Source organism: Syngnathoides biaculeatus, chromosome 4 (assembly GCF_019802595.1).
Source record: "Syngnathoides biaculeatus isolate LvHL_M chromosome 4, ASM1980259v1, whole genome shotgun sequence".
Taxonomy (NCBI): domain Eukaryota; kingdom Metazoa; phylum Chordata; class Actinopteri; order Syngnathiformes; family Syngnathidae; genus Syngnathoides; species Syngnathoides biaculeatus.
The window spans coordinates 1712053-1739824 of NC_084643.1; the positions used below are offsets into that span (position 1 = coordinate 1712053).

Genomic DNA, 27772 nt, shown 5'->3' on the forward strand with positions numbered 1-27772 from the left:
TGCATGCCTGCGCCAGTCACGTGACGGCGTTTCTATGGCAACTCGGGTTTGAGTAATCATTTGCGTTACGACCTTTATTCCCTTGAGGAAAGGGGAGGGGCGGTGAGGGGAAGGGGAAGGGGGGGAAGGCTCGCCTGAGCCTGTAGAAAGAGGCGGCGAGAGGGAAAAAGCAAAGGCAGGCGTTGAAGCGCGCAGAAAGAAAATGGGCAAAAAAAAATTATAATAATAAAAAATACGCGTCTTATTTGCGCCTTTCTGTCTCTTTCTTCATAGCGCAAACCAGATTGTGCCTCGGCGCGTTTGACCGAAAGAGGCTTGCTTGGGTTCCTCCATTGCGCCATCATGTCTGTGAGTCAAAAAAAAAAAAAAAAAAAAAAAAAAAAAAGGGAGGGGGGAGTGGGGGTTGGACAGTCAGTCAAGTCAGTCAGCAGGCAATGTATGTTTCATAAGGCCGAGGCGCTCGTCCCCTCCACCTCTTCTCGGAGGAAAAGCAGCCCTGTGCCACATGTGCAAGTCTCAGCAGAAACACATTCTGTATGTTCCTGTTTCTTGCTCGCCCGGTTGTGTTGCCATGGTTACCGCGCTCGTCCACAGAGGCAAGCTCTCTCTTGCTCTCACAATCGCTCCCACCCCCACCCCCTTCCACTGCGGGGTGACTCAACCCGGCACTCGGCCTAGGTGAGCTTTCAACTGCCAACCTCTCTTCGACGTAGTTTTCACTTTTTTGGGGGGGGGGTGAATTGTGAGTTTCAAACAAAAAAACGTGTCTTTTGTTTTTTGGGAGGGGGGGGGAGGACGGGCGGTGGTGATCGACGTTGCGGGGCGTAGCGAGGAGGTGCCGATGCGGTTGTGGCTGCTTCCAGGTGCCCGCGACTGGGGCTGCATACGAATGAAGGGCCCCGGTTCTCCAGAGATGCCAGTTGGGGAGAGAGAGCAGCTCAAAGCCAGAGACCAGAAGAGTCTGACTGCTTGAGAGGCCCCCACAAGCTGCTGACAGAAGCTCCAGCTAGCCATCACGTTAATTAGCGTATTTTTTTTTTTTTTCGTCTCTCCAACAGCACCAAATAGGGGGAGTGGGTCAGAGGGATGTGGGGGTGGTATATGACTCATAGACACACTATGGTTTATTCATGATGGAGGAAGGGGTGTGTGTGAGGGAGAGAGAACATTTGATTTTCACAGTCTTGTGTGAGTGCGTGTGTGTGTGTGTGTGTGTGTGCATGCATTGGTAGATTACTGATTGGCACCAGGCCAAGGTATTATTATGGTTTCAATATAATCATGCCCATGTGAGCAAGTTCATGTACAGACACATGCAGTATGTATGTGTGTTTTTATATATATATATATATATGCAGACCGTATATGTACAGCATATATAAAATGTTGAACGTGGAATTAGTTTTGTCAGGATAGTTACTATCTGGTAAAGCGTTGGCCTCACAGTTCTGAGGACCCGGGTTAGATCTCAGACCTCGCCTGTGTGGATATTTGCGTGTTCTCCCCGTGGCTGCGTGGGTTTTCTCTAGCCACTCCGGTTTCCTCCCACATCCCCGAAAACATGCAACATTAATTGGACATTCTAAATTGCCCCTAGGTGTGATTGTGAGTGCGACTGTTGTTTGTCTCCATGTGCCCTGCGATTGGCTGGCAACCAGTTCAGGGTGTACCCAGCCTCCTGCCCGTTGACAGCCGGGATAGGCTCCAGCACTCCCCGCGACCCTCATGAGGATAAGCGGGCAAAAGAAAATGGATGGATGGATAGCTGCTGCGTGCATTCAGATGTGAAAGCAAGGGTGATTTTTTTTTTTTTTTTTTTTAATTTGAGGATGTGATCCGAGGTACCCTCATCCCGTCCGGGACTCGTCAGACCGCCGAAACGGGGTCAAGATTTTCCACTCTCATAGGTGACCCGACCTTGTCGTCTCCGCCTCCGACAGCGATCCTCCCCCCCTAAAGGGATGCGACGGATCAATAGTTTTTTTTTTTTTTTTATGTCTTTGACGCAAGCCAATCACCTCGGATTTCCCATCCTCGCGCAGCGCTAAGCGAAGACCGTCGAGCATTCACAAAAAGCTTCACACGGTTGCCTTTTGCTTTGTTCTCGACGTCAGAGCGGAGATGTGCAGGCTCATGGATTTGCGTGCAAAAAAGAGGGCGTACGGGGAGGTTACATTACAGCTATCCTCCATCCTAATTGTCTCTTCTTATCATTAGTGACAAGCGTGACCTCTGTTATTGGCATATCTGCATTCCGCCTGCACTGCAGAGCCTCTGCCGCACGACGCGCTGCATTTTCCTCCCGAGAGCGGCAGGGCCGGCAGCCTCATAAATACAAACACAATCTCTCCTGCAACCTCCCGACTGCAGGACAGGACTGCACAACGTATCTGCCCGTGGAGCCGAGCCCATTTGCATACATATTAAAGTGACGCCTCGGAAAAAAAAAAAAAATGGAAGAGAGAGAAAGAAGGGGAGGGAGGAGTGGGGGAGCGCGTATATGCAAACAAGGCTTTCATCTAATATGCAAGAACCGGCATTGCTCTGGCATAAATCTGCATCTCGGCTCCGGCAAAGAGCGCGCAGCCTATTTGACAATGAGCAAGCCCGCAACGGCTGACAGATGCACGGGGAGCGCGGCGCCCCTCAGAGGCCCGGCCGATTGATCACTTTGCCGCATGTAGCTGCTTCGGGTTTGAACAATACCACGTCGTTTCCATGCCACTACGTCGACCAAATCATAGATTGGGAGGCATTTTGAACTTTTTCTGGTTCAGGTCAAACAAAAAACGGTTTCCTTTGTTGTCGTGCAGTTCTTTTCTCAGGAGGTGCACTTCATAAATTCGATTTGGAATCTCAAGAGTTAGTAGCACAATTTTGCGACGTTAAATATAGAAACGTTATCAAATTTGATGCTTTTATAACCGTCACTACCCTTTACTCTATGTGATGCAGTTTATTTTAACGTACACCATCACCAACTAAACCGTAATAATAACCATACTCATTTACATTCATTTGCAAAGCAATGATGGTGGTTATAGAAACCATGTAATTGTATTGATCACCATTGGTTTGGGCAAGTATACTGACTTAATATTGTGTTGTTGTTGTTTTAGTGCACTTTGTCTGAATGAGGGCAAACAAAACAGAAGCAACGTTGCCAAGCATCACAAATGCCAGCCTCCAAAATAGCTTTTTCATTTAGTTAGCCCTCAGATTCATTTAAAAAAAAAAATATTGTGTTCCTTATAATATGGGCGAAAGTCTCTCCCTCACTTTCTTTATCTCTCTCGTTCTCTGTTCTCTGAACTGTTGTCGTTCAAAGCAAAGCAAATTTATTTGTATAGCGCATTTCATATACGAGGTAACGCAATGTGCTTCACCTGTACATGATTAAAAGCATTTGAAAACAAAGAGATAAAACATTTAAAATGGGATAAAAACAATAAAAATGACAAAATGTTAAAAAAAAGACAGTTTAAACCGCATACAGTACAAGTAATATGATCAAAAAGTGGATAAATTCTAAGAAGCATGAGAAAAAAGAAGTTATTTCAACCTGGATTTAAAAATATTCACACTTGGAGCTGACCTCACCTCTGTTGGCAGCTTATTCCATTTGTGTACAGCATAATAGCTAAATGCTGCTTCGCCATGTTTACTTTGGACTCTGCGCTCCACTATTTGACCTGAGTCAGTCGATCTCGGAGCTCTACTGGGTTTGTATTCTGTAAGCATTTCTTTCATGTATTCAGGACCTAAATCATGTTGTAATTTGTAGACCAGTAGCAGAACTTTAAAATCTATTCTAAAGCTGACTGGAAGCCAGCGCAAGGACTTTCGGATTGGAGTTATATGCTCTGATCGCTTAGTTTTGGTCAGAATGTGAGCTGCAGCATTCTGAACGAGCTGCAGCTGTTTAATATTCTTTTTAGGGAGTCCAGTCAGAAGACCATTACAGTCGTCAAGTCTACTTGAGATAAAACCATGGATGGGTTTTTCCTGGTCTGCTTGACACATGCAAGACTTGACTAGATATGTTCTTCAGATGATAGAAGGTAGTTTTTGTGATTGATTTGATATGATTGTTGAAAGTCAGGTCGGAATCAATCAGAACACAGAGGTTGCGAACTTGGTCTTTGGTTTTTAAAGATAGAGAGGGCTTACTAACAGCAATTCTCTTTTCTTTATTGCCAAAAACAGTTTTGTTGGGATTTAGTTGAAGAAAATTTTGGCTCATCCAGTCATTTATCTGATTTCGAAAACGAACTAGTCTATCTTAGGGCCATGCTACCCTGAGAACACCCGATCTATTCAGATCTCAGAAGCTAAGCTGGTTTGGCCCTGGTTAGTACTTGGATGGGAGACCGCCTAGAGAGAATACCAGGTGCTGTAAGCTTCCCAGCTAAAACGCAGAGGGGTTGCGTCGGGAAATGCATCCGGCGTAAAACTGTGCCAAACAAATATGCGATCATCGAAGATGACACGCTGTGGCGACCCCTAACGGGACAAACCGAAAGGAAAAGAAGAAGAAGAAGAAAATGAACTAGTTTAGAAAACGGTTCAAATTTCTTGGAAATATATCGATGTGGACCCACCCATGAAAAAGTTTTTGTGTTGTATGTGTGTGCACGTAGTGTAGCGATGTGGCAAGCTGACAGGCTAGTGAGCTAGCAAGTGCACCGGTGGCCGGGTCAACTGGGACAACAGGAGGCCCGACTCGTGCCAGGAATCCCGAGTGCGTACTTACGCTTGTTTTTTAAAATACATACAGCTGAAATAACGAGTCAGACTCAGAATCCTCTTTATTTTCCAAATATGTCGAAAACACACAAGTAATTTGTTGAAATCAATGCTAATGTGGTCAGCGTTAGCGCACGTTTTCAGCAACTAACCTTCGAAGGTATTTAATGTATTTTGCAAGCAATCACTGAAATCTCTCGTGTCTTCCATGCTTGTTGGACTCCACAAAGTGCGTGCTGCCGAAATATAAAAGAAGACGCTCACAAGCTAATCCAGAGCACAAGTTAAAAACTCCACTTACTTTTCTTCTGAAAGTGGATCGCTGCCACGAGCGCTGGGTTTCCCCTAACTCTGCGCATTTCATGTCGGACACCCTTGAACTCCTTTCCTGTTTTCCTGCCTGAGCACGTCGCAGTCGAGCACGCCGCTCTGTCTGCGCAGGTGATTTTACGCACGGGAAATGGAAACTCTGAACGTGCCTTCCAGTGTGTTCCTTGTTGTCGTGTTTGTGCGTGCGGCGTCTACACACGCATGTGTAATGCGTGCCGGGATACGGGGGCGGGAACGGGTCCCGACACAGGATATGTTGGGAATAACACGAAGCTAAAAAAAAAAAAAAAAAAAAAGCAGGAAAAAAAATGTCCCATGATCTGACGCACAAAGTTGATTTATTTGGATTCAGAAAGAATCTGTTGCATGTGGTTTGGAGGAGAGAATGTTTTCCTTCATTGCTCTCAGTGTGCTCAGACACAACACATGGAAACATTTTCTGAGAGGCCACTGCTCTCTGAGTGAAAGGGTGGGGGGGGTTTTCGGAAAAAAAAAAAAAAGAAAACTCAAGACCTTTTATTTCTCCTCCCACTTTTCATGTGATTAAATTGCATACATGTGCTGGCCACATGTAGAAATATCTCCTCCGTGTATATTTGCAACACGCTCTGGATTGTCAAAGAGCAATTTGAAGATATGTTAAAAAAACGTGACGTCCGCCGAGCAAGGGCTGGGCTCCTCGCGGTGAAAGAGTGGCAGAGATTCGGCAATAAACGGGCTCAATTTCAGCGTGTAATAAATAGACTTCCCCTCAAATGAGACAGTTGCATGTCTGCTCTATTGTCTGGCGTAAATATGCTGCAAGGCTTGCTTAAATATTGATAACGCCAATTTTCTGCCTATCCCGCACACCCTCTCTCCATCCCCATCACACACACACAGCAAACCCCTCCTTCTTTCTCTCCTTCTATCCGGCAGTTATTTCACCCTCACAGTAACCTTGCTTATGCATATTGCATATGTAAATAACAGCAGCCACCTCCGAAGTAATCGGGCGCATCCTCTCCACGGCCGCAGATTCCAGCTCCCGCAAGTTGGGGAGGCCGAAGACTGGAGTGCTTTTGGTAGCAGACGTTCTTTTCTTCAAGGGCTCATTCGACCCAAAATTTAGCTGTCATTTGTCCTCACACAAGACTGTATCATCTAATTTTAAAATAAATAATCAATTTCCTCATAGCTTTTTAGTCATTTGAGTTTAGGGTTGAGTCTCAAAGCGGTTTTATGTAAAGTACCTAATTATTGTTAAAATATATTCCATCAAAATTAACTGCAAAAACGTGTACTTCTTAAACTGTCAGTATAAATGCTATTACTATATTCTATTGTAATGTTAAACAGGATTTTAATCGTATTCTTTGAGACATTGAAGTGTGGAAAGTGTGTTTTTTTTTCCCAATCAAATCAAATTAAAAGCCTTTATTGTCATTATATGCTGTGCATAAAATGAAATGATGAGTCTTTCTCCGCAAGGTGCGATAAAACAGAATAAAAATCAAACATCCTCGCCTTGGGTAAAAAAACCAAAACAAAACAATAGATAAAACATCAAGGCACGGTTGTTGCTAAAACAAATAAATAAATGCACAAAAGTGCAGTTGCAAAATATCTAATAATATCTAATATCTAATAAAATCACATTTAAGTGCCTTTATTTATTGCAAATCATCTTCACGTGCATGATATATTGAAAAAATGTTCTTGCATTTTAAATGTTAAGAAAATATCTCTCGTGTAGTATTAACAATCAGTAGTTAAATTCTATTTCCTCCCAAAACAACTATACATACACCATTGTACTTATTCTTTTTTACCTTGTGATATTTATTGCTCTCCTTAGAATTTTTTTCAAAGCCTGTTTTAAAGAAAATATATTTTGTTTGCACCGTTTACTTTCTTTTTTTTGTTTGTTTTTGTACTACTTGTCAGCCACAACAATAAGCGCGTATATTTACACTACTAAAGTTCATTTTAATTGAAGAGTTGTAGCAAAAAAAAATGCGCCATACAAAGATAATAATGCTCAGATTTGATAGAAAGTATCTAACTGTATATTAATTTTTAACAATATATTTATCACAGCAGTGTACCAGATACTAGGTGTACTGTATAGATGTATGTTATGTTCCAAATAATAAAAATCGCAGGAATACACCCAGCAAACAGTGATAACTAACACAAATATTTTTTTTATGTTAATACTTTCTTTAGAATGAAAAGGAGGAGAAAATTTGAATGACTACCACTGCAAAGTACAACCACATGAACAAACATAAATCTAAAATATGTATCATCTTCATGATGTCATTCAATGCTCTGCAGTATCTTTGCAAGGCACAATTTTGATACGGTTTTGAGTATGCATGTGTAAAGTGTGAATATGAACATTTGGTTTTCTATATTTAGAAATGTACTTTTGCTCTTTTGACAATGCACACGTTATGAATGAAAGTCGGCGTTCTGCAAATGTGTTTTGTTTGATTTAGTCCGGGCCTTTATGTCCCTCAGGCAAACTTTTATATAACTTTTACTGTTTTACTGACAGCACCGTTGCCCAAAATGCAATCATGTCGTAACGCTGGCCATTTATCAACCCCCAGCTAATGCCGTTCTTATTTAATACCATTAAAGAAATGAACCTAATTGGCCCGCTAATACTTTCTCATGAGTTGCTGAAGCAACAATTCAATAGCTTGGCACCCATTTGTATCAATTTGCTCCGTGCAATTTCATATTTGATTCCCGAGAGAGGACGCGCACGCCAGGCTCTACTTTCCGCTATTATCCGAGCGTGATAACATAATCGCGGCAGCTCTCGTTCACCTATTGTGGCAGCAAATCCAAGTAAGATCCAGGTATTGGCGATGATGTCAGCCATCTGCACGCGCGCACAAACAGATGTGCGACGGATGACAGATCTTCTCGCCAACTGAGCGCCTTCACCTCACACCTCCGAGTTCTATCGCAACATCTCCGTTATCGGAGGCAGTCCTCGGCAGTCCGTCGTTGGCGGGTCCAGACTGTGCGGTTTTCGTTTTCCGGCTCATTTTCCGAGGAAGGTACATGGACGTATCCTCGCCGAGAACACGACACTCCATCGGCTGGACTTTCACAGCGTACTAACACCCACATTAAACATTATCATCAAAATCACGAGAGTTGCACAATTTCCATGCGCTGCCCTTCAATTTCTGAGAATATAAATGCATACAGCGGCTGAAACGAGTATTTACCCTCACCATTTTTCTCATTTAAAATATATTTCCAAAGGCGCTACATTTCACCAGGTGTTGGGAACAACCCAAGTAATCCATAAGTACAAAAATTTTAACAAATAAGATAAAACATTAAGTTGTCTGTCATAATGGGAAATGACACAGCGACAAAGTGTTGGACAGGCCAACGGGTATTCACTAAATACTTTGTACAAAAGTCTTTGTTTGCAATGAAAGTTTCAAGTTGCCTCCTGCATGAAGAAACTAGTGACATGCTTTGTTCTGATGTGAGTTTGGCCCATTCCTCCACACAAACGGTCTGTAAATCTTCAAGGCTGCGTGGGCTACTTTTTATGGACCTTGAGTCTCAGTTCTCGCCATAGAGTTCCAATTGTATTTTATTTCAGGTGTGTAGCTGGCCCATGCTCGCAGCTTCGTTTATTTCTTGGAAACCAATCGAGAGCTTCCTTAGCAGTAAACTTTGGATCTTTACCCTGGTGAAATGTCCACCCTCATTTCATCGTCCTCATAGAGGCCAGCATATTTTTGACAAGAATGTCTGTACATTCCCCCATTCTTTCAATAATTTGAAGTTTACCAGTACCATTGTTGAAAAGCATCCCCACAACATCACGTTCCAACGTGCAAACTTGACTGTTGGTACCTTTTTTTTTTTTTTTAAGAGTGCCATTTTTCCTCCACACGTGGTGTGCATTATGGAATCCTAACAGTTCAGTTTTACTGTCATTCAACCAGACTAATATTCTCACATTATTTAACTTTAAATGATCTTTGACATGTTTTTTTTCCCCTCCAGAAATTGAGTCTTGCATCGTGAGTGTGCATACAGGCCATAGTTGTGGAGTACATTGCTCACAGTTTTCCTTGTGACCACAGTACCTGGTAAGTCTTTTCGAAGCTCTCTCTAGGTGTTCCTTCGCACTTGCACAAGTCTTCTGATTATTCTTTGCGTTCCTCTGTCAGAAAGCTTGCAAAGAGCACCTGATGGAGGCAAATTTATGCTGGTATGATTGGCTTTCCACGTTGATTTTGTGACCCCGAGCGTGTTAACCTGAAGGTTCAGCAGCTTACATGTGCGCCTGTCCCCAATGTCATCGTTATGTTTCGCAGCAATTAATTTGCGGTGGTCCTGAGACAGCTCTCTGCTCTTGGCAATCATGAGATGCGTCTTGAATCATACCTTGCCAATGAGCACCGGCTGATATTTATTCGCATTGACAAGGGGCAGGATTGCTGTTTGATTATTGATAGATTTTAGGTGTTGTATTCTCTTTCCCTGCTGTTTTGCACCTCCTTTCATGTGTTCAATACTTTTTTCCCCGTGTCGTTTCACATTTTTACACACAACTTAACTTCAGATCTTATTTGTTCTACTCTGATGAATTCTTCAGGTCAGTAGCACCTTTGGAAATATATTTAGCGAGAAAAATTGCGTGCAAGAGTTCACTTTCGCACATAAACAGTCCGTTATTGTGTGATGCAAAATGGCTGCCTCATCCTGGCACTTCAGCTCACAGATCCCTCTGGTGTATAGCAACAAAAAGATTACAGTGGCATTAACGCGAAAGACAGCTTGAGTGACAAAAAAGGTGTAAAAGTCAGTGTAAAAGATCCCAAAAATAGAAATAAAAACAACTGAGAAGACAAAGATACATTTGTGTTAATTTTCACAGAAAAGGCAAATTTGGCAATAGGACAAAAATTATAGGTTGATAGATACCAGGAGACCAGTGCGGGGCGTTAGCGGCCTGGATGGGGTCGAACTCGTTGCGACCCCGAAGTGTTATTAGTGCTATTGAAGATGAACCAAAAGAGAAATATCATCTTCTGTTACGGAACAACAATGTTCCTCTTTTTTCTTTTGTTCTTATGGTATGCGTGCACTATACTACATTACACTGCACTATACTATACAGGGATGAGAATTTTCCGCCGATCGGCGGATTTCCGACTTTTTCAGACCAAAATGGCCATTCTCGAGATAAGCGCAAATCCGTTGAGAAAATTTCAGGGTTATCGTGCGCCTCCCTCTCGGTGGTGATCTTCGAGCTGCAAGTTCAGCTTAGTGCTCGCACAGGCACGACTATCATATGCCGTTCTAACTTGTTCGGTAGTGTAAATGTTTGCATTTTGCGACATAAACATTAAAACTTGTTTGCGGCAGATTACTCGATTGGACAACAGAGTTATACAGTATAACGATCCAATCGTGTTAGTGGTTAATTGAGTTTTGCGTTCTCGGTTCTCAGAAATCGCAGTGTAACTTGTTAGTTAGCCAAGTAATGGCGCGTGGGACTTAGATAGCGGCAACTGAGCGACGGTGTGTTCAAAGTTTTACGATGGCGAAAGTGTGACAAAAAAAAAAGGATGAAGATCGAGCGAGGGCAATTGACAAGGATGCTGGAATCAAAAACTGTTTCAGACGGGCATGGCTTGAAAAAAGTGTAACCGTGCAGATAGGACCGAAAACGGTATCAACATATCTAAGCAAACACATACAAAAAGTGAACATTCCCAGCAAAGTGTTGTGGACGCTGTGTTCCGATAGGAGCAAAAAATATCCAGGAGGGAAACCCCCCCCCCATTGACAGACATTTTCAGTGTTTTTCCAAATTGGTCATTCTCATCCCTGACTATACTATTTTATACAAAACTTTACTATATATTTGACAGCTCTTACAGGTCAGGTCCACCAAGTATCCTGCTGAGACCATTAAATAAAAATGTAATGAAAATAAGAATGTTGCCTTGTACATGAAGGCAGTTATCTTGTAATACGCCCAAAAGGTCAAACTTGAACAGTTTTTTTTCTTTTTTTTTAAACCCAACATTAGCTAGAAATACACTCATACAATCCAGCTGCGGTGGACATGCACTAATAGCGAGGTGTCAGCGTGAGACGCCTGGCGCAAACCTCAGGAATTAAGTGTTCAGTACCTTGCTCAACGGCACCCCTGCAGATTTGTTTTCTTGGGAAGTAAGCAAGTAAAGGGAGGGACTTGAACCCGTCGCCCTGTATTCTGCACTATGCAGATCTTCACCGTTTCTTGCTCTGACTTGTTTTATCCGGTTTGGCAGATACAAGACTCAAGTGCGACCCAAGTAGTCAACCCTAAAAGTGCAAAATGTGATCCAATATCAAGGATAAGTTTGCTGATTTAGAAAAATGTTTACGACTGCACTTGTGGCATCACATCATGCCAAGAGATCTTGTAAACATTTGAATTACCCCCCCCCCCCCCAAAAAAAAAAACAAACAATTATTCAAACATCTGTAAGATCTTTTGAAATTTAAAGTATACCAGTACAACATTAATAAAAAGCAAAAAATGATTTGAAAGGATAATCACCAAGATTTCAATCAAAATTGAGTATGACTCCGACCCTCACCTTTGGGCATGAGCTGTGGGTCGTGACTGAAAAAACAAGATCCCGTATACAAGTGGCCAAAATGAGTTTCCTCCAGGCTCTCCCTTAGAGAGATGGTGAGAAGCTCGGTCATCCCGGAGGGGCTCAGTGTCGAGCCGCTGCTCCTCTGCATTGAGAGGAGCCAGATGAGGTGGCTGGGGCATCAGATCCGGATGCCTCCCGGACGCCTCCCTGATGAAGTGTTCCGGGCACATCCCACCGGAAAGAGACCCCGAGGACGACCCAGGATACGCCGGTGAGACTGTGTCTCTCGGCTGGCTTGGGAACGCCTCGGGACCCCTCTGTAAGAACTAGTTGCTGGGGAAGGGGAAGTCTGGATATCCCTGCTGAAGCTACTTCCCCTGCGATCTGACCCGGAAAAGCGGTTGATAATGGATGGAGGGATGAATGACTATGACTCCTTTATAAAGGGATGACTTTTAATTCATCTCTTTATTGCACCTCATTATGAAAGTGTGCTTAATGCACATTGTTACACGGCAAGCTGACAAATAGTGTATTGCTCAATATGTACTTTCTATAATGTCCATCTATTTTGAATACATCCTACTTCAGCGTACCTTCTCGTGCCACACACAGATTTGAAAAATGTCCTTTCCTCATAATACTCTGAAACAGTATTTCAAGACAGTAACCATCCTAATAGGTTTGTGGCACAATCCTACACTGTGGTGTGTTTGTTTAGCAGACTGTACTGTTCTCCTTTGTACTTGTACCTCATTTTTCTCTCATGTAACATACTCCAGTGTTGTATTGTGCGAGCACGGCTGTTGGCTCGCCGACATTTAAAACTCCCGGAACGCATTTTGGTGAGATGCAGCAAGCTCGTCGACGTGCCTTGTGAGGCTCGGAGCGAAATTTGCACCGCCTCCCTCCCATTGGACAGCTTCTGCGCGAGGGCGCGGCGAGCAAGAAATGTGAGCCTCGCGAAGCCATGCCCTCCGCGAGGAGACATGGAGCGCCGTGTACACGGGATTCTTCTCCGAGCAAACGGGCGGCTGTGTCAAGTAGAAAAGTAGAAAAGCTCGGCGTTTGAAAAGGCGCACTTGGGGAGCAGAGCGGGCCCGTCGAGGATGGAGAGTGCTTTTGACGCACAGAATCTGATCTCCATTTCTTTGAGGAAAATCCAGAGCTCCAGGACGCAGCGAGGAGGCATCAAGCTCCACAAGAACTTGCTGGTCACGTACGTGCTGAGAAACGCCAGGCAGTTTTATATGAGCAAGAACTTGTCGCCCACGCCGCGGACGCGGCAGTACGAGGATGTGGCCGCGGCCCGCGAGACGCAAGAGTACCTCCAGCTGAGCGGGGGCTTGACGGACTTGGCCAGTGACTTCTACTGCAACTTTGGCGGCGTCGACTCGGATACTTGGCGCTGCGGAGCGGCTCAGCAGCAGCAGCAGCAGCAGCAACCCCCGCCGTCGCAGCGGCAGCACCACCACCAGCACCAGCAACCCGACTGCCAGTCTGTACAGGCGGCGCACCAAGGCGCGTCGGCGTGCGCGATGGTTCCTCCGAGCGACTCCGCAGAGCTCATGCAAGTGGCGGAAGGCTTTTGGACTTGCGCGGACAAACCCGCCTGGGACTCACTGCACGGCCCGAGCGCGCAGGTCAACCACAAGACCGTCCTGGACCTGGACACGCATGTGGTCACCACCGTCACCAATGGATACTTCCACTCGGACTGTTGCGCGCAGCCCAAACACTTTCAGGGCGCGCAGTGCTACTCCAAAAAGAGACGGTTGGACACAAGCGAGCATGTGGCGGAGTCAGACTTGTACTTGTCGGACTTTGGGCCGGTGCCGTGCAAACGGCCGAGGACTGACGAGGACGCACTTTCAGACTCGGAGCCCTTGGACTCCACCAACATCTCCAACCTGATCTCGGTCTTGGGCTCAGGTGGACTCTCTGAGTTTGTCAGCTGGCAGCACGCGGACCTGGAGCAAATATTTGCCTCGCCAACTTTGAGTTTAAAACACACTTTGCTCACGGGCAGCGGGTGGACGCGAGCAATCGAAGCATTTTGATTTGTATTACGCTTTGCTTTGTGCTGTTTGATTTGGTTGCTTGTTAATAAAACAAACGTGTCACCATTGAAACGCTTCCCTCTGCTCTGTTTTTGACAGATTTCACATGGAGACAAATTCAAGTACAAGCTGACAGATAGCCCGATGTATACACGACGTGTGTGCACCAGAATAAAATAGCAAAATTGTTTTCTAGTGGGTTGGAGTATAGTTGCGAGCAAGCGTCTCTGGCTTGTTGACGACGAGCTCATTTTCATTTGGAGGGGATTTTTGCAGCCACGTTGGAAGAGCTCCCCCACGTGGCCAGCGTGAAGAAGTGCACGCCCACCGCCCACGCGCACCGGCCGTGTGCCCTTGTTTGGAAAAACAAAAACAAAACAATTCAGAAATACGTCATCCGGGGCACAATTCACATCTACGTAAAGCATAATTAGGTTTCCAAGCGAATTATTGACAAAATAAGATCATTTCGCATTCTCCGTGATTAAAGGTGAACATATTTGAAGCACATTAGAATGAGTTGGATTTATATCGGAAGCGCAGGTAGGACTGCATGGCGTGTAAAAGGGCTCGCAGTTGTCTGGGCTGCACGGGAGGGGGTGAGGGCGCCCGCGAGGCTTAGAATAGATCGCAAACCCAACGCGCCGAGCTGCTCGTCCTTGACGGCAGTTGGGACATGACGGCCGCAAGCTTTGACGTCTTCACAGACTCGGGCGCGTCGTCGATCTGACACCATGTTGGCCCTTTTTGTCAGAACCACGGTGAGTGGAGTTTGCGGGCAATGCACGGCATCGGGTTTGCAGGGATGGACGCACCCCGACTTGTTTTGGCACTCTTCGCTGATTGACTTGGAGGCCATGGTCTCTTTGCCGTGGCGCTAGCCAAACGAAACCCAGTTGGCTTCGTCCTTGGTAGCACACGGCTGCTTTTGGAGCAGGCTGGTCCGTGCCCGTCCGCGAAGGCTGCTAAACGGCACTTTCGAATCTTGCTACATTTACATTTATAGATATAATAGATGGTGTTTTATTGTACCTCGCTGTCGCTTAATGCTGTCCAAATCTATTTTGCTATGTTATGTGAGAATGATAAACCGGAAGCTCCGTAATAAACACACGCTCTTAACATAAAAGACACAAGGACCCGCGTAGTGGCTCGTTATTAAACACGCAACATGTGTAATATACAAAATGGGTAAGCGGTCTGCACATATTCACATTTGCAATCATGGGATTATTGGACTAATAAGTGCATAGTGGTTAGCGCGTGTGCCTCGCAGTTCTTTGGGCGTGGGTTCTAAACTTTGCTGCTAGCCCCTGTTTGGAGTTTGCGTGTGTGTCACCCCCCTCCCTCCCAAAAAAAAAAACAAAAAAAAAAAACCGGTCGGTTGGTTAAAGTAACTCAAGTTATCCAGAAGTGGGAAAGTTTTGTCTGCATGTGTCCTGAAGATGGGCTGGACGACAGCCACGCCCACTCCTCCAGTCCAATAACAACAGCGAGTACAGAAAATGGATACATGAATAACATGCATTTAATGTAGAGGAGTATGAGAAGTAGCAGTAGTAATGACGTATTACTACTTATAGCCAAAAGAGACAATATATTTTTCTATGAACAATTATATAAAAAGTTATAAAGTGGCTCCAAATACCATGTACCAAATTCCTTGTGTGTCATGAAAGCCAATAAAAGCTGCCTGTGATTCTGAAAAATGTTTGCGGCGTTAACGTTTTATGTGAGAAGACCACGCGTGACGAGCGCAAACTTTATTTGGCTTCACACATCCCTTGCATGTGCCCGTGTTTGTTGCACCATTCCAAAGGTCCGGCGTCTATTTTAAGTTAGCACGGTGCGCACCGTCACATCTGCTTTGTAGTTTTGATGTCAGTTTTCAAAGACTCGGGTTCTTTTCTTTAAACATGTAAAAATAATGTTTATGACACTAAACAAGCTTATCGCATTGCAAACTAGGTTCTCATTACCATCCGAGACTCCTGATAGGTTTTGTTAATGTTTGACAACAGGGCGACATATTGATTGATGCTCATCTGATATTGAGCAGATATGTAGGCCAGATTGGGCTGGAGTGCGTAGCCAAATGTTCGAGACTTGTTGGGCACATGGCTGAGTCAACTGAGGTGCTCGATAGTCGTAATTGTTTTTTTGTCGGCAGGATTATGCAAAACCAGAGCTTTGTAGAGGGCCAATTGAATGCAGTGTAAGATATCTTGACATTACATAACACATTTTCCTGCATTAGTATTGATCATATAAATACTCTGTAATGTGAAGATCCACACTTGGATGATGACCCCAAGTATTTATTTGGAAGTCTTTGTGGTTGTAATCTCCAAACAATTTTTAAAATATTTTTGTTCCTATTGATCATATAAATACTCTGTCTGTAATGTGAAGATCCACACTTGGATGATGACCCCAAGTATTTATTTGGAAGTCTTTGTGGTTGTAATCTCCAAACAATTTTTAAAATATTTGTGTTCCAGCTAAGGCCAGGCGCGGTGAAGCCACGCCGCCTGCCGGGCCCCGTGCCCCACACGCAGGAGAGGCCTCTGGTTCACCAGGCGGGCCTGCCCAAGCTGCCCGTGCCACCCTTGAAGCAGACGTGCGAAAACTACCTGGCCACGCTGGAGCCCATCGTCAGCGAAGAGGAGCTGGGCCACACGCGGGAGCTGGTGGAGGAGTTCCTCAAAGGCGGCGTCGGGGAGCGCCTGCAGAAAGGTCTCGAGCGGCGGGCCCGAAAGACCCACAACTGGGTAGATGGCTGGCTGGCGTATGAGTATCACGTCTTTGTCTTGCAGGATTGAACTCGTGTCAGGCCACGCAATGCTGATCGATCTTATCAGCTCCACTAACTTCTTTGCTCTATTTTTCAATACTACGTACTCAGAACTGAGGCCAACGCTTTATAGCTGCGCCACCGTATCGCCCTCAAAGTAAGCATCCATCCATCCATTTTCTTTCACCGCCTATCCTCACGAGGGTCGCAGGGAGTGCTGGAGCCTATCCCGGCTGTCAACAGGCAGGAGGTAGGGTAGACCCTGAACTGGTTGCCAGCCAATCGCCGGGCACATGGACACAAACAGTCGCACTCACAATCACACCTAGGGGCAATTTAGATAAGAGTGTCCAATTAATGTCCCGTGTTTTTGGGATGTGGGAGGAAACCGGAGTGCCCGGAAAAAACCCACGCAGGAACGGGAAGAACACGCAAACTCCACACAGGCGGGGCCGGGATGGAACCCGGGTCTTCAGAACTTTGAGGCCAACGCTTGACCAGCTGAGACACCGTGCCACCAAAGTAAACATGAAAAGTAAAAATGCAATTTTGCTCTCTGTTATGCAAAGTACCTATTTTAATAAATTGGCACAATGCAAAAAAAAAAAAAAAAAAAAGAAAGCCTCGAAACACGTTAAAAAAAAAGTAATTCTTAGTCAGACAGGAAAAAAATCCAAACAGCTTTGCTCACCCACCAAAATTAAACTAGTTAGTGATGAGGACTGGAAAAAATCATACTTTGTGGTTTTTAGGCTGGCACAACACGCAGCATGAAACAATTATCTTTAATAATGCCATGGATGGGGAATATCTTGCGTCTCTGAATCTGTCGCCATTGTCGTTATGCTCCCTGGTTAACGTCCCTCTATCTCACTATTTTTTTGTGTCTTTTAACGCATTATTAGTTTGCAAAATATCAATCTTTTAATCAAGATCCAACCCGCTTGATGACCTCTTTTTTTAAATACATCCACAGAGGTTGGAAAAAGTCTAGTTTGACCCCGTATGAACAATGCACGGTTATATTTTCAAATGCTGGGATTAAAAGTGGGCGCACGGTGAATCAGCTGGTAAAGCGTTGGCCTTACAGCTTTGAGGACGTGGGTTTGATCCCAGCCCCGCCTGTGTGGAGTTTGCATGTTCTCCCCGTGCCTGCATGGGTTTTCTCCGGCAGTCCGGTTTCCTCCCACATCCCCAAAAAACATGTAACGTTAATCTGACACTCTAAATTGCCCATAGGTGTGATTGTGAGTGCGACTCTTTGTCTCTATGTGCCCTGCGATTGATTGGCAACCACTTCAGGGTGTACCCCGCCTCCTACCCGTTGACAGCTGGGATAGGGTCTAGTACTCCCCGCGACCCTTGTGAGTATAAGCGGCAAAGAAAATGGATGGATGGATGGATTAAAAGTAACAAAAAAATGTAAAAATGAATACTCTAATAAAGTACATATACCTGGAAAATTTGGCGTATGCAACTTGAATACGTTTGTAATCGTATTGTAAATACTTTTATTTTCTAGTTATCCGAATGGTGGATGCAGTCAGCCTATTTGGACTGCCGAATGCCGGTGGCCGTCTACACCAGCCCCGGCGTGGTTCTGCCACGCATGCACTTCCAAGACCGCCAAGGACAGATGAGGTGAGAAACCGGCGTTGCTCCTGTTTGAGATATGATTCCACTTTTAGTGGCATTTGAAAAACAGTCCTAATAGCGCAGAGTTTTTTCAATAAATTTAATTTCTATTTTTCGTGTCACTCCCTCCTCATGAAGCCGACGCATGTGATGTTATTGGCTGTCTCTGGCCATTTGGCATTCTGCCGTGATTTCAAACATGGCATACTTTTCCAAATACACTATGACCTTGGCATGCCACCTTCTGGTGCAATCTTTTAGTTCGTCTTAAGATTTTAAGCTTTCTAAAAATCACTTCCTGTTTGGAACACATAAAATAACATCGAACAATTTAATCTTGAAACTTTTTCCAAAGAAACATGCAGTGAATGATGCATTCATTCAAAATTAAGAAAGGTGATATATATGTAATTAGTTATGTTACAAGGTAAGTTGTAATTGTAACGGAACGTATTTCAAAGTCATCTTCCCGACCCAACTTGGTGTAAACAAGTTGATACGCAGCTCCAGTTTCAAGCCGACCTTTCCGCGCACTTTTTTTGCCGTGCCGGCTATTTCAGGCGCGCCGCTCGGCTGTTTTTGAGCACCCGCCGCGACCCTCGCGACGGCTTCGTGCCTTCATCGTGACATTCAGCAGTACGTTGTTTTCATTCGGCACAGGGCGGAATTTAGTGCGATTAGTTCACGCCGCCATTTGTCATTCTGTGTGTGTCAATAACGCAGTGACGTACGTCTCCTCTGCAGGTTCGCAGCTAAATTGATCGCAGGGGTGCTGGAGTTTAAAAAACTGATTGACAGGTGAGTTTGAGCAGATGTTACAAATAGTACAGCGGAACCTCTAAATTGAATATCTCCATAAGTCAAACTTGGAATTATGGTTTGATGTCAGCTTATCACACGAGCAACAAAAAATTAACTCGGCATGTTTTTCTGTTTCTCCAACAATTAGTTCCAAAAGTGCCACCCTCAACATATTTCAGTCACGTTCTCGTGGTACGCGATCACGCTTTAACTTAAAGACAAAACATATGGATATTATGCATTTTCATTTAGAAGCAAGATTAAAGCAGAGTGTGGCGTTTGATGGGTTAGCATCTTTTTACACTGGTGTGAAAAAAATGTTTAAAAAATTGTCATTGTGAATGTAATGTAGTAGTGATCGGTCACTCACATTTGAAAAATGTACAGGTGTGGTCAGTCATGCTTGCAGATAAAGTTACGGGTGTGATTAGGGATGGAATCTCAAGACCTTAAAATAACTTACTAGATTAATATAACAAAAATGTAAATTAAAAATAAAATAAATACATAACTAAAATAGATAAAAATTGAAAACTCAGAAATGATCATTTCCACTTTCAACTGATATTAGTAGAACATGATATAAAACGGTAATTAAAAATTTTCATCGATAAAATTCTTGGTTTGACAAACTTTATCTGAATAAAAGTTAAATGCACTGGCCTGTCAAGGAATTGACCGCTCCGTACAGGGCACTTAACCACGCCTCCTGAAGTGACGTCCCGCCACGTGCGCTGACGTAAGACAAACAGTAAAAATGGCAAATACAATACAATACATTCTGAACTGAGACAGACTCCATGCTTTTGATTTCATTCAAATCAACGATATATTATAGATTCTAAATACAATACATTCTTAACTGAGAGAGACGCCATGCTTCTGATTTCATTCAATCATTCACACATAGCAATGTTATGCTAGCGGAGAACGTCTCATTCATTTATACGAGACGTGTATTAAAAATCAAATTTAGGGCATATCTTCGTGCAAACACAGTCTGGTTAAGCTTCGGCCGCGAGCCAGCAAGAAATCAATACGTTTGTGCAGTCCGATCATCGCTAAATATCGCTCAACAAAGAATAAGTGTGTCAATCGTTCACACGTAGCGGTGTTATGCTAGCGGAGAACGTCTCATTCATTTATACGAGACGTGTATTAAAAATCAAATTTAGGGCATATCTTCGTGCAAACACAGTCTGGTTAAGCTTCAGCCGCGAGCCAGCAAGAAATCAATACGTTTGTGCAGTCCGATCATCGCTAAATATCGCTCAACAAAGAATAAGTGTGTCAATCGTTCACACGCAGCGGTGTTATGCTAGCGAAGAACTTCGAATTCATTTATACGAGACATCTATTGAAAATCAAATATAGGGCATACCTTCGTGCAAACATATGTGTTCCGGTTGATATTAGATGGATTTAGTTGATGATGCGGTCTTCCACAAAGTTTGATCCATCGAAGGCATTTTTCGTACTGGGTCTTCGGTTTTGGAAAGGGTACGAATCGAACTCCACCAACTAGCCTTTCAGGATACCTGTCGTCACTATTACAAAGTCCGTGACTACACCTCTTAACCATATTTTTTGTTAAATAACCCAAATACGCGATAAAAACGCTAACTAAACCTATACTGGACCATGCAATGTTGTCTGAGAAAATGGTGGGAGCAAAAACGGGCTTTGGTTTATGCAGATCTCTGGCCTCTGGGGTCAATTAACACGAGCGGTCTCTACCTGCAATGTTTTGAAAATACTGAAAAGTTTAGTTCAACATAATCGGCGTTAGTGGCAACAAGCTAGCGATACATTGGAACAAACATTCCTGTCGGCAATCGTGATGTATTGTTGGGGGTCGGGGGGATGCACGCGTCACTGCGACTGCCGTAAATAGTTGGCCGGCTTGCTAGAACGCGCCTTTATGTGCGTGCGCTCGACGTATTGGCCGCACCTGAATCAGGCAACGAAGTGGATGATAGTCTGTCTTGGGCTCGCAGTTCGTGAAGAAGCTCTGAACATGCACTTTTGGCATCACTTCCAGACATGCTCAGTATGGTTAACTTGCATTTCCTGTTACCGGGTGAATACTGTTTGTTTAGGAGCAGGCTTGTTTTGTTAATCACGTTTATGAAATAAACACGTAAATTAATGTCAATACCACACAAAATAAGTGACGTCTTTCAATATCTATTTTTTCTACTCGTAACAAATTTTGCGTGTGATTTTCGTGCTCGACTCTGCAGATTTGCGAGCGTGAAGACGCGCGAGTGCGATCATGCTCGTCAAATGTGAGTGACTGGTAGTGATTTATTTTATTTTTTTTTTATTTTTGTAGAGGGAAACTCAATGCAAAATTTGATGGTGTGAACAAAACCTTTCAAAAGTTTAGTTTAAATGTCTTTGTCCAGTTCCAGAGTAAAATGGGCTTTTGCTCCTTCTCGAAGAATTGTGATATTGATTGTCATTGTAAAACGTTACGTAATGGTCACAGTTTGACCTTGGTGGGGGGGATATTCTTTCCAGTGGGCGAAAGAGATTTCTAAATGCAGACAAAATTCAACATTGATCGTAGATTGTGTTGTGGCTGCATCCTGCTGATCAAGCAAAACCAAAGTGATTATCATGAATGATTGATTTATCCCAGTGACACCCTGCCTGTAGAGTACCTGAGCAAGAAGCCGCTTTGTATGGACCAATATTACCAGATCCTGTCTTCTTGCCGTATCCCGGGACCAAAGAGAGACACCGTTCTGAAGCAAGCGATTGGCAAAACGCCCCCCACTCACATAACTGTAGTTCATAACTTCCAGGTACTCTCGTTGTTCTATCCGTACTTCTGTCGCAAAGCCACAAAGTGATCCTGCCTGTTTTCCCTTGCAGTTTTTTGTTTTGGATGTGTACAACAGTGATGGCACCCCGCTGACGGTAGATCAGCTCTACATGCAACTGGAAAAGATTTGGAACACTTCTTTGCAGACCAACAAGGAGCCTGTTGGTATTCTAACGTCACAACATCGTAACACCTGGGGAAAAGCGTATAATAATCTCATTAAGGGTAAGAGGTCTTACTGTAATCCCGTGCTGTACCTTGGTTCATTTATCAGAGATTTTTTTTTTTCGGTGGGCAACGTGGTCCAATTACTCAACCTTAGTCTGATGAATCGCTAATGCTTAATATTGAAATGCAAGTAAAGAGCAATGTTTACCGTAATTTCTGGCCTACAGAGTGCACCGGATTATAAACCTCAGCCACTATATTTGTAAAGGAAATACCATTTGGTACATACATAAGCCGCACCTGTGTAAAAGCAGCCAGTGCCCATATTGCATCACGAGATATTTAAAAAGAAAGACGGTACACAGAAAGACTTTTCAAAGTTTTAATACCTATCTTAACACAGCAACAACACAGTAGCACGAACAGGGCTGGAGGAAAAAAATAAATAAAATACCGGTAAAAAAAATAAAATCTAAACAGCCGCAGCAGCTACACAGCAGCAACACGGTAGCACAACACTAACAGAGTTGGTTTAAAAAAAAAAAAAAAACATACCTAAATCCCCAAGACATGGCAGTAACAGCAGAAACACGCTAGCGCGGTGCTAACAGGGCTGGTTAAAAAAAAAACATACCAGTAAAAATCACTGAGATGTGGCAGTCACACCGCAGCAACATGCTAGCACAACGCTAACAGGACCAGTTAAAGAAAAAAAAACATCCCGGTAAAAATCACAGACATGGCAGTGAAACAGCAGCAACACGCTAGCACAGCACTAACATTAAAAAAAAACAAAAAAACAACATACTGGTAAAAAAAAAAAAATAGCCGCGACAGCTAAACAGTAGTTAAAAAAAATACCGGTATAAGTCACTTCCTCGGCACATATATTCCACTGGTCTCACTCTAACCTTTTCTGCTCGAGTGCCCCCTTGTGGCCATTAGAAAAAATGCACAAATTAGCCGCACTGCCGCACAAGCCTCAGCGTTAAAAGCGTGTGAAAAAAGTCGCGGCTTACAAGCCAGAAGTTACGGTAACTTGATTTTCTACACATACGGTACTGTAATTTAAAACATCGTCAAAATTAATTGCGGGTACCCATCATGCTTTTGCTGGCTACATTGCCAGGACCGTGAGGAACTGTTAACCCTTTTTCACATCATGCCCACGTGGGCCGTTGTTCACGTCGTTTAAGCGGGGCACGCCTAACGGACTTGTGCGTTTTGGATGGCAACCTCATGTGGACTAATAACACGCTCTGAAGTTCATTTTCACAAATTGCTAGTATAGAATGCATATATAAAACAAGTACTTTTTTTTTTAAATCTCCCGAAGGGCTTTTCTGGAATGTAAGGCCTACAATAAACAAGTTTACTGTAGTTTGAAATGATTGACTGTTATATTTTTTCCCCCTTACCTGTAAAGATAAGACAAATAAAGAGTCAGTCCGCGCCATCCAAAAAAGCATCTTCACCGTCTGCCTGGACGCTCCGATGCCTCGCGTGTCCGACGAGCTGTACATGAGCCGCGTGGCCGCACAGATGCTGCATGGCGGCGGCGCTCGGTGGAACAGCGGCAACCGCTGGTTTGACAAGACCTTGCAGGTGAGGCCGTATCTTCATCTATTGCTGTACTGATAACACACACGTCGAGGACAAAGAATAACATTTGTTTTTATCTGAATAAATCATCCACAGTTTATTGTCGGGGAAGACGGAACCTGCGGACTGGTGTATGAACACGCACCTTCGGAGGGTCCTCCCATCGTGTTTCTCATTGATTATGTTGTTAAGTATATGTAAGCTGACTTTTATTCTGTTCACATAAACACTCCCGCCATTGTCAAATGGACTCAGGATGATAAGATATTTTTACTTTTGCTTTGTCACAGGCAGAAGACAGAAATAGTCCGTTCCCCCATGGTTCCTCTCAGCATGCCTCAGAAGCTGCGTTTTAACATTACGCCCGAAGTCAAGAGAGACATTGAAAAAGCCAAACAAAATATGAACATGTATGTGCGCGGAGAGGGAAGAAAGCAGAATCATCAGCTTGTCGTCGTCAACTATTTCACGCAATTTCTTTGCTTTGCATCGGCAGAATGGTGCATGACCTGGATGTGAACGTCCTCATGTTTACTGATTATGGGAAAAATGTGCCGAAGCAACATAACCTGAGTCCGGATGCCTTCATTCAAATGGCTTTCCAGCTTGCCTACTTTAGGCAAGACATTCAAAATTAGCATAAAAAATGGTGGTGCACAGTCATAGCGTTACGTTGTTGATTTTTTTTTTTTTTTTTTTTTCCCCATTTCAGGATGTATAGCGTGTGTTGCGCCACGTATGAGAGCGCGTCGTTACGAATGTTCCAGTACGGAAGAACAGACGCAATACGCGTAACCACCAAGGAGTCGTTGAAATTCGTCCAATCAATGCAGGACCCGTCAAAGCAGGTGTGGTTCCTTGTTGAAATATTATCAGGGCATTGAATCGATCGCGAGTGGAGTGTTGAGGGTGTCTTAGAAGATGTTTCCGCTCTCTTCCTGGCAGGCTTCCTGGGTTCATGCAACAGGGCTCGATAGGAAAAGCTCGAGCCTGGTGCAGGAACCAATGAAGCCTGCTCGGATAAGAGGCCAAATGCGTTCTAAGACAGGAAGCTTCCAGTTGCAATCGACTCAGTAGGATTGGGAATATTTACAGGCCTGTTGAAACGCAATTTTTAACCATCATTACGTGGTCCGACTGAGCATCAAATCTTGCCCACAGAACGCAGAGCGATTGGCGCTGTTGCAGAAAGCTACTCAGAGGCACAAGGAGAATGCCTACAATGTGAGAACTCCAAATTGCAATCTCACAAATACACACTTGATGTGGTTTTGGCTCCTAAGCAACGGTTTCTCTCTCTCTCTCTCTTTTTTTTTTTAAGGCCATTCACGGACAAGCCATTGACAGACATCTTCTGGGATTGAGGTTGCAGGCTATTGAAGACCTCACATCGATGCCCGAGATATTTATGGACACTTCTTTCGCTGTGGCTCACCATTACAATCTCTTAACCAGTCAGGTACTTTCATGTGTACACACCGAAAAAAGCCCTTTGCGTGAATGCTTCGTGATTCGGGCCAATCATCTGGTATTTTGAAATATTTAAAGTTTTTTTTTTTTGCCAGACCAGAGGATAAAATGTAAAATCCTGAGCCCTAAAAAAATTATAATTCAGAGTTGACGCTTTGTAGTTGCACTTAGCATTTAGCTACGTGCTTCTGCTCACAGCCCCAAGTGATCATTTCATCTTGCTGTTGTAGTGAAAATGAATGAGTGCAATTATCTACGATGTCCGTGTATCCCACCAGGAATCTTCCCCCTGTATGTGCTATAAGAGTTGTTCTGTGCAGCTTTTTTTGCACTCATGTTCACCTAAGTGAGACGGCTGCTTTTCAATTATTGCGGAACCTCGATTAAACGGACTAGTAGTGGGGAGGGGTCGCCCGTAAAAGTTGTTAATTAATCTGGATCAGTTTTGTTTTTGTGGTCAAAAAACTCTCCATACAAACCAAAGCATGAGTAAATGTAAATTGATGGTGGTTGAATAGTACCATGAAAAATGCCGTGATCGCAGTGATTGGGAGGGGTGAAAACGTCCTTGTGGTGCGGTGGCGCCTCGGCGTCGCTTTCAGACGCCGCGAAGTTGGCGTGCTGTGCTTCCTTTTCTCACCTTTGTTATGATTGGGCGCCATAGTGAAGGACCTCACAATATCCATCCATCCATTTTCTTAGCCGCTTATCCTCACTAGGGTCGCGGGGAGTGCTGGAGCCTATCCCAGCCGTCAACGGGCAGGAGGCAGGGTACACCCTGAACTGGTTGCCAGCCAATTGCAGGGCACGTGGAGACAAACAGCTGCACTCACAATCACACCTAGGGGCAATTTAGAGTGTCCAATAAATGGTGCATGTTTTAGGGATGCGGGAGGAAACCGGAGTACACGGAGAAAACCCACCCAGGCATGGGGAGAACTTGCTAAATCCACACAGCCGGGTCCAGGGACCTCACAATAACAATAACCATAATCGATACATAGTTGGTTGTACCCGACAAGCAGCCAAGTAAAGATCGCCGTCTATTCGTGGAACGACGAGTTCCCATAGCTGCCAGTTGATTGCGGCAGTTCTGGAACTAACGGACTTTGCCCGTTGCAAAAGGGAACTTTTGAGTTCTAGCCATCCACGCCAATTTTGTCTTTTAAAACCCAAGTCGGTTTTTCCAGGTTTGTTAAATCGTAGTTCGACTGTACTTTGATTGTGACATACATGAAATCATAAAAATAGATTTAAAAATAATGAGCTCTCCAGTTTTAGAAGCACAAAATATGAACGTGTCACTGGTTTCCGGTGGGATACGAATAGATGTTGAATGCGTCAAGATTTCTTCCTTCCATTATTTTTACACCGCATGTGGCAATTTTTGTGCTGATGTCAAAAATGTCCTCCAATCCTATATTTTGCATTCCTTTTTGGGGTCGCATCCCATTTGCTTACTTGGGCACGCGCCGTCATCCTCACGGTGCCTGTCGGTTCCCAGGTTGGTTCCAAGACCGACTGCGTGATGTGCTTTGGTCCGATGGTGCCAGACGGCTACGGAGTGTGTTACAATCCCATGGACGAGCACATCAACATCGCCGTCACAGCCTTCAACAGCTGTGAAGAAACCAACGCGGCCAAGTACGCACAGACTGTAAACGACGCTCTGGTGGACATGAGAGCGCTTCTGGAGGACACAGCTACGGCCCAGCAGTGAAACAAACCACACGCAAGCGGGGAGGGGGTCGGGGGTGGGGGGGCTGGTGGACTATAGTAGCACCTGAGGACGTCGCACTGACGAGGAACTGCAATGCACTGAGAGTCTGCGTAGGAAACACATTGTAAAGTTTCTGAGGAGCCGAAGTTGGCACTGTTGAGGCAGGGCCATTTAAATGAAACGCAAGTCTCACTCATGGAAATATGATATATTTTGTTAAATGCTGTTGAATGGACGCACACGCACACACACAGACAGATATATATAAGATTCTCAACTGCATTTATGCATTTATGCACTTCTTAAATGTGACATTTAACCAACAATTATATATATTATATGTACTCTATTTTGACAATGTGATGTTAAATCCTCCCTCATTTAATAGTGTTTTGAGAAGATTTAAAGGCCTCCGCCGAGCTTCGGCGTCCGAGCTTCGGATGACGGCCTCCGCCGGATGCCGAAGCTCGTCAGACTCCGCGTCCTTCCTGTCCGAAGAACCATCCGGGTCTGCCGGCCCCGAGTTCCGGGGGCCTTTGTTTACGCACTTACGTCCCGTGCAGGCCTCCGAGTAGTCAGACTCGGGCGTCATTCTGCCCGAAGGACCATCCGAATATTCAACATTCTTTCCAGCCACAGGTTCAAATCTGTATGGAACTATTCCTCCGTCTTCCCGATCAACCAATACTGCTATTTTTTCATCAGATGAGGATGAATCCGAGAAATCAGCACTGGGCACAATGTAATCGAGCCTTTGCTGCGGCCCCTTACACACCACATCTGCACACGTAAGTCATTGTGACTCGCGAAAATGGCAGCGCCCCTGAAAATTCCTAATTGTGGATGAAAATCTTCTCAAAACACTATTAAATGAGAGAGGATTTAACATCACATTGTCAAAATAGAGTACGTATTACATGACCTATTGGATACATTGTTCATGCAAAGTACTGGATTTCCCCTTTAAGTTAGCTGTATCAGATGTATCAT

At 44.2% G+C, this 27772-nt stretch overlaps 2 protein-coding genes across 8 annotated transcripts; both read left to right on the forward strand.

Annotated features, from left to right (window-relative positions):
- The first annotated feature begins 612 nt into the window (after window positions 1-612).
- Window positions 613-27752, forward strand: LOC133499365 (carnitine O-acetyltransferase-like). 7 transcript variants are annotated; one of them, XM_061817309.1, is made up of 16 exons: window positions 613-678; window positions 9106-9191; window positions 16264-16498; window positions 16579-17920; window positions 18079-18197; window positions 18936-18989; window positions 21637-21802; window positions 21873-22047; window positions 23417-23595; window positions 23689-23789; window positions 23883-24002; window positions 24089-24211; window positions 24305-24440; window positions 24754-24816; window positions 24914-25051; window positions 26567-27752. In XM_061817309.1, the coding sequence occupies exons 5-16, from the start codon at window positions 18094-18096 to the stop codon at window positions 26780-26782; spliced, it is 1575 nt and encodes a 524-aa protein (XP_061673293.1). In that variant the 5' UTR covers window positions 613-678; window positions 9106-9191; window positions 16264-16498; window positions 16579-17920; window positions 18079-18093; the 3' UTR covers window positions 26783-27752. The 7 variants fall into 7 exon arrangements, with proteins under 7 accessions (XP_061673293.1, XP_061673294.1, XP_061673295.1 ...); XM_061817310.1 differs by having other exon boundaries at window positions 16579-16713; XM_061817311.1 differs by lacking the exon at window positions 16579-17920 and having other exon boundaries at window positions 614-678.
- LOC133499367 (immediate early response gene 5-like protein) lies at window positions 12141-13885 on the forward strand. Its single transcript, XM_061817314.1, has one exon. It carries the CDS (start codon window positions 12812-12814, stop codon window positions 13760-13762), a length of 951 nt encoding a protein of 316 aa, XP_061673298.1. The 5' UTR covers window positions 12141-12811; the 3' UTR covers window positions 13763-13885.
- Window positions 27753-27772: the final 20 nt, after the last annotated feature.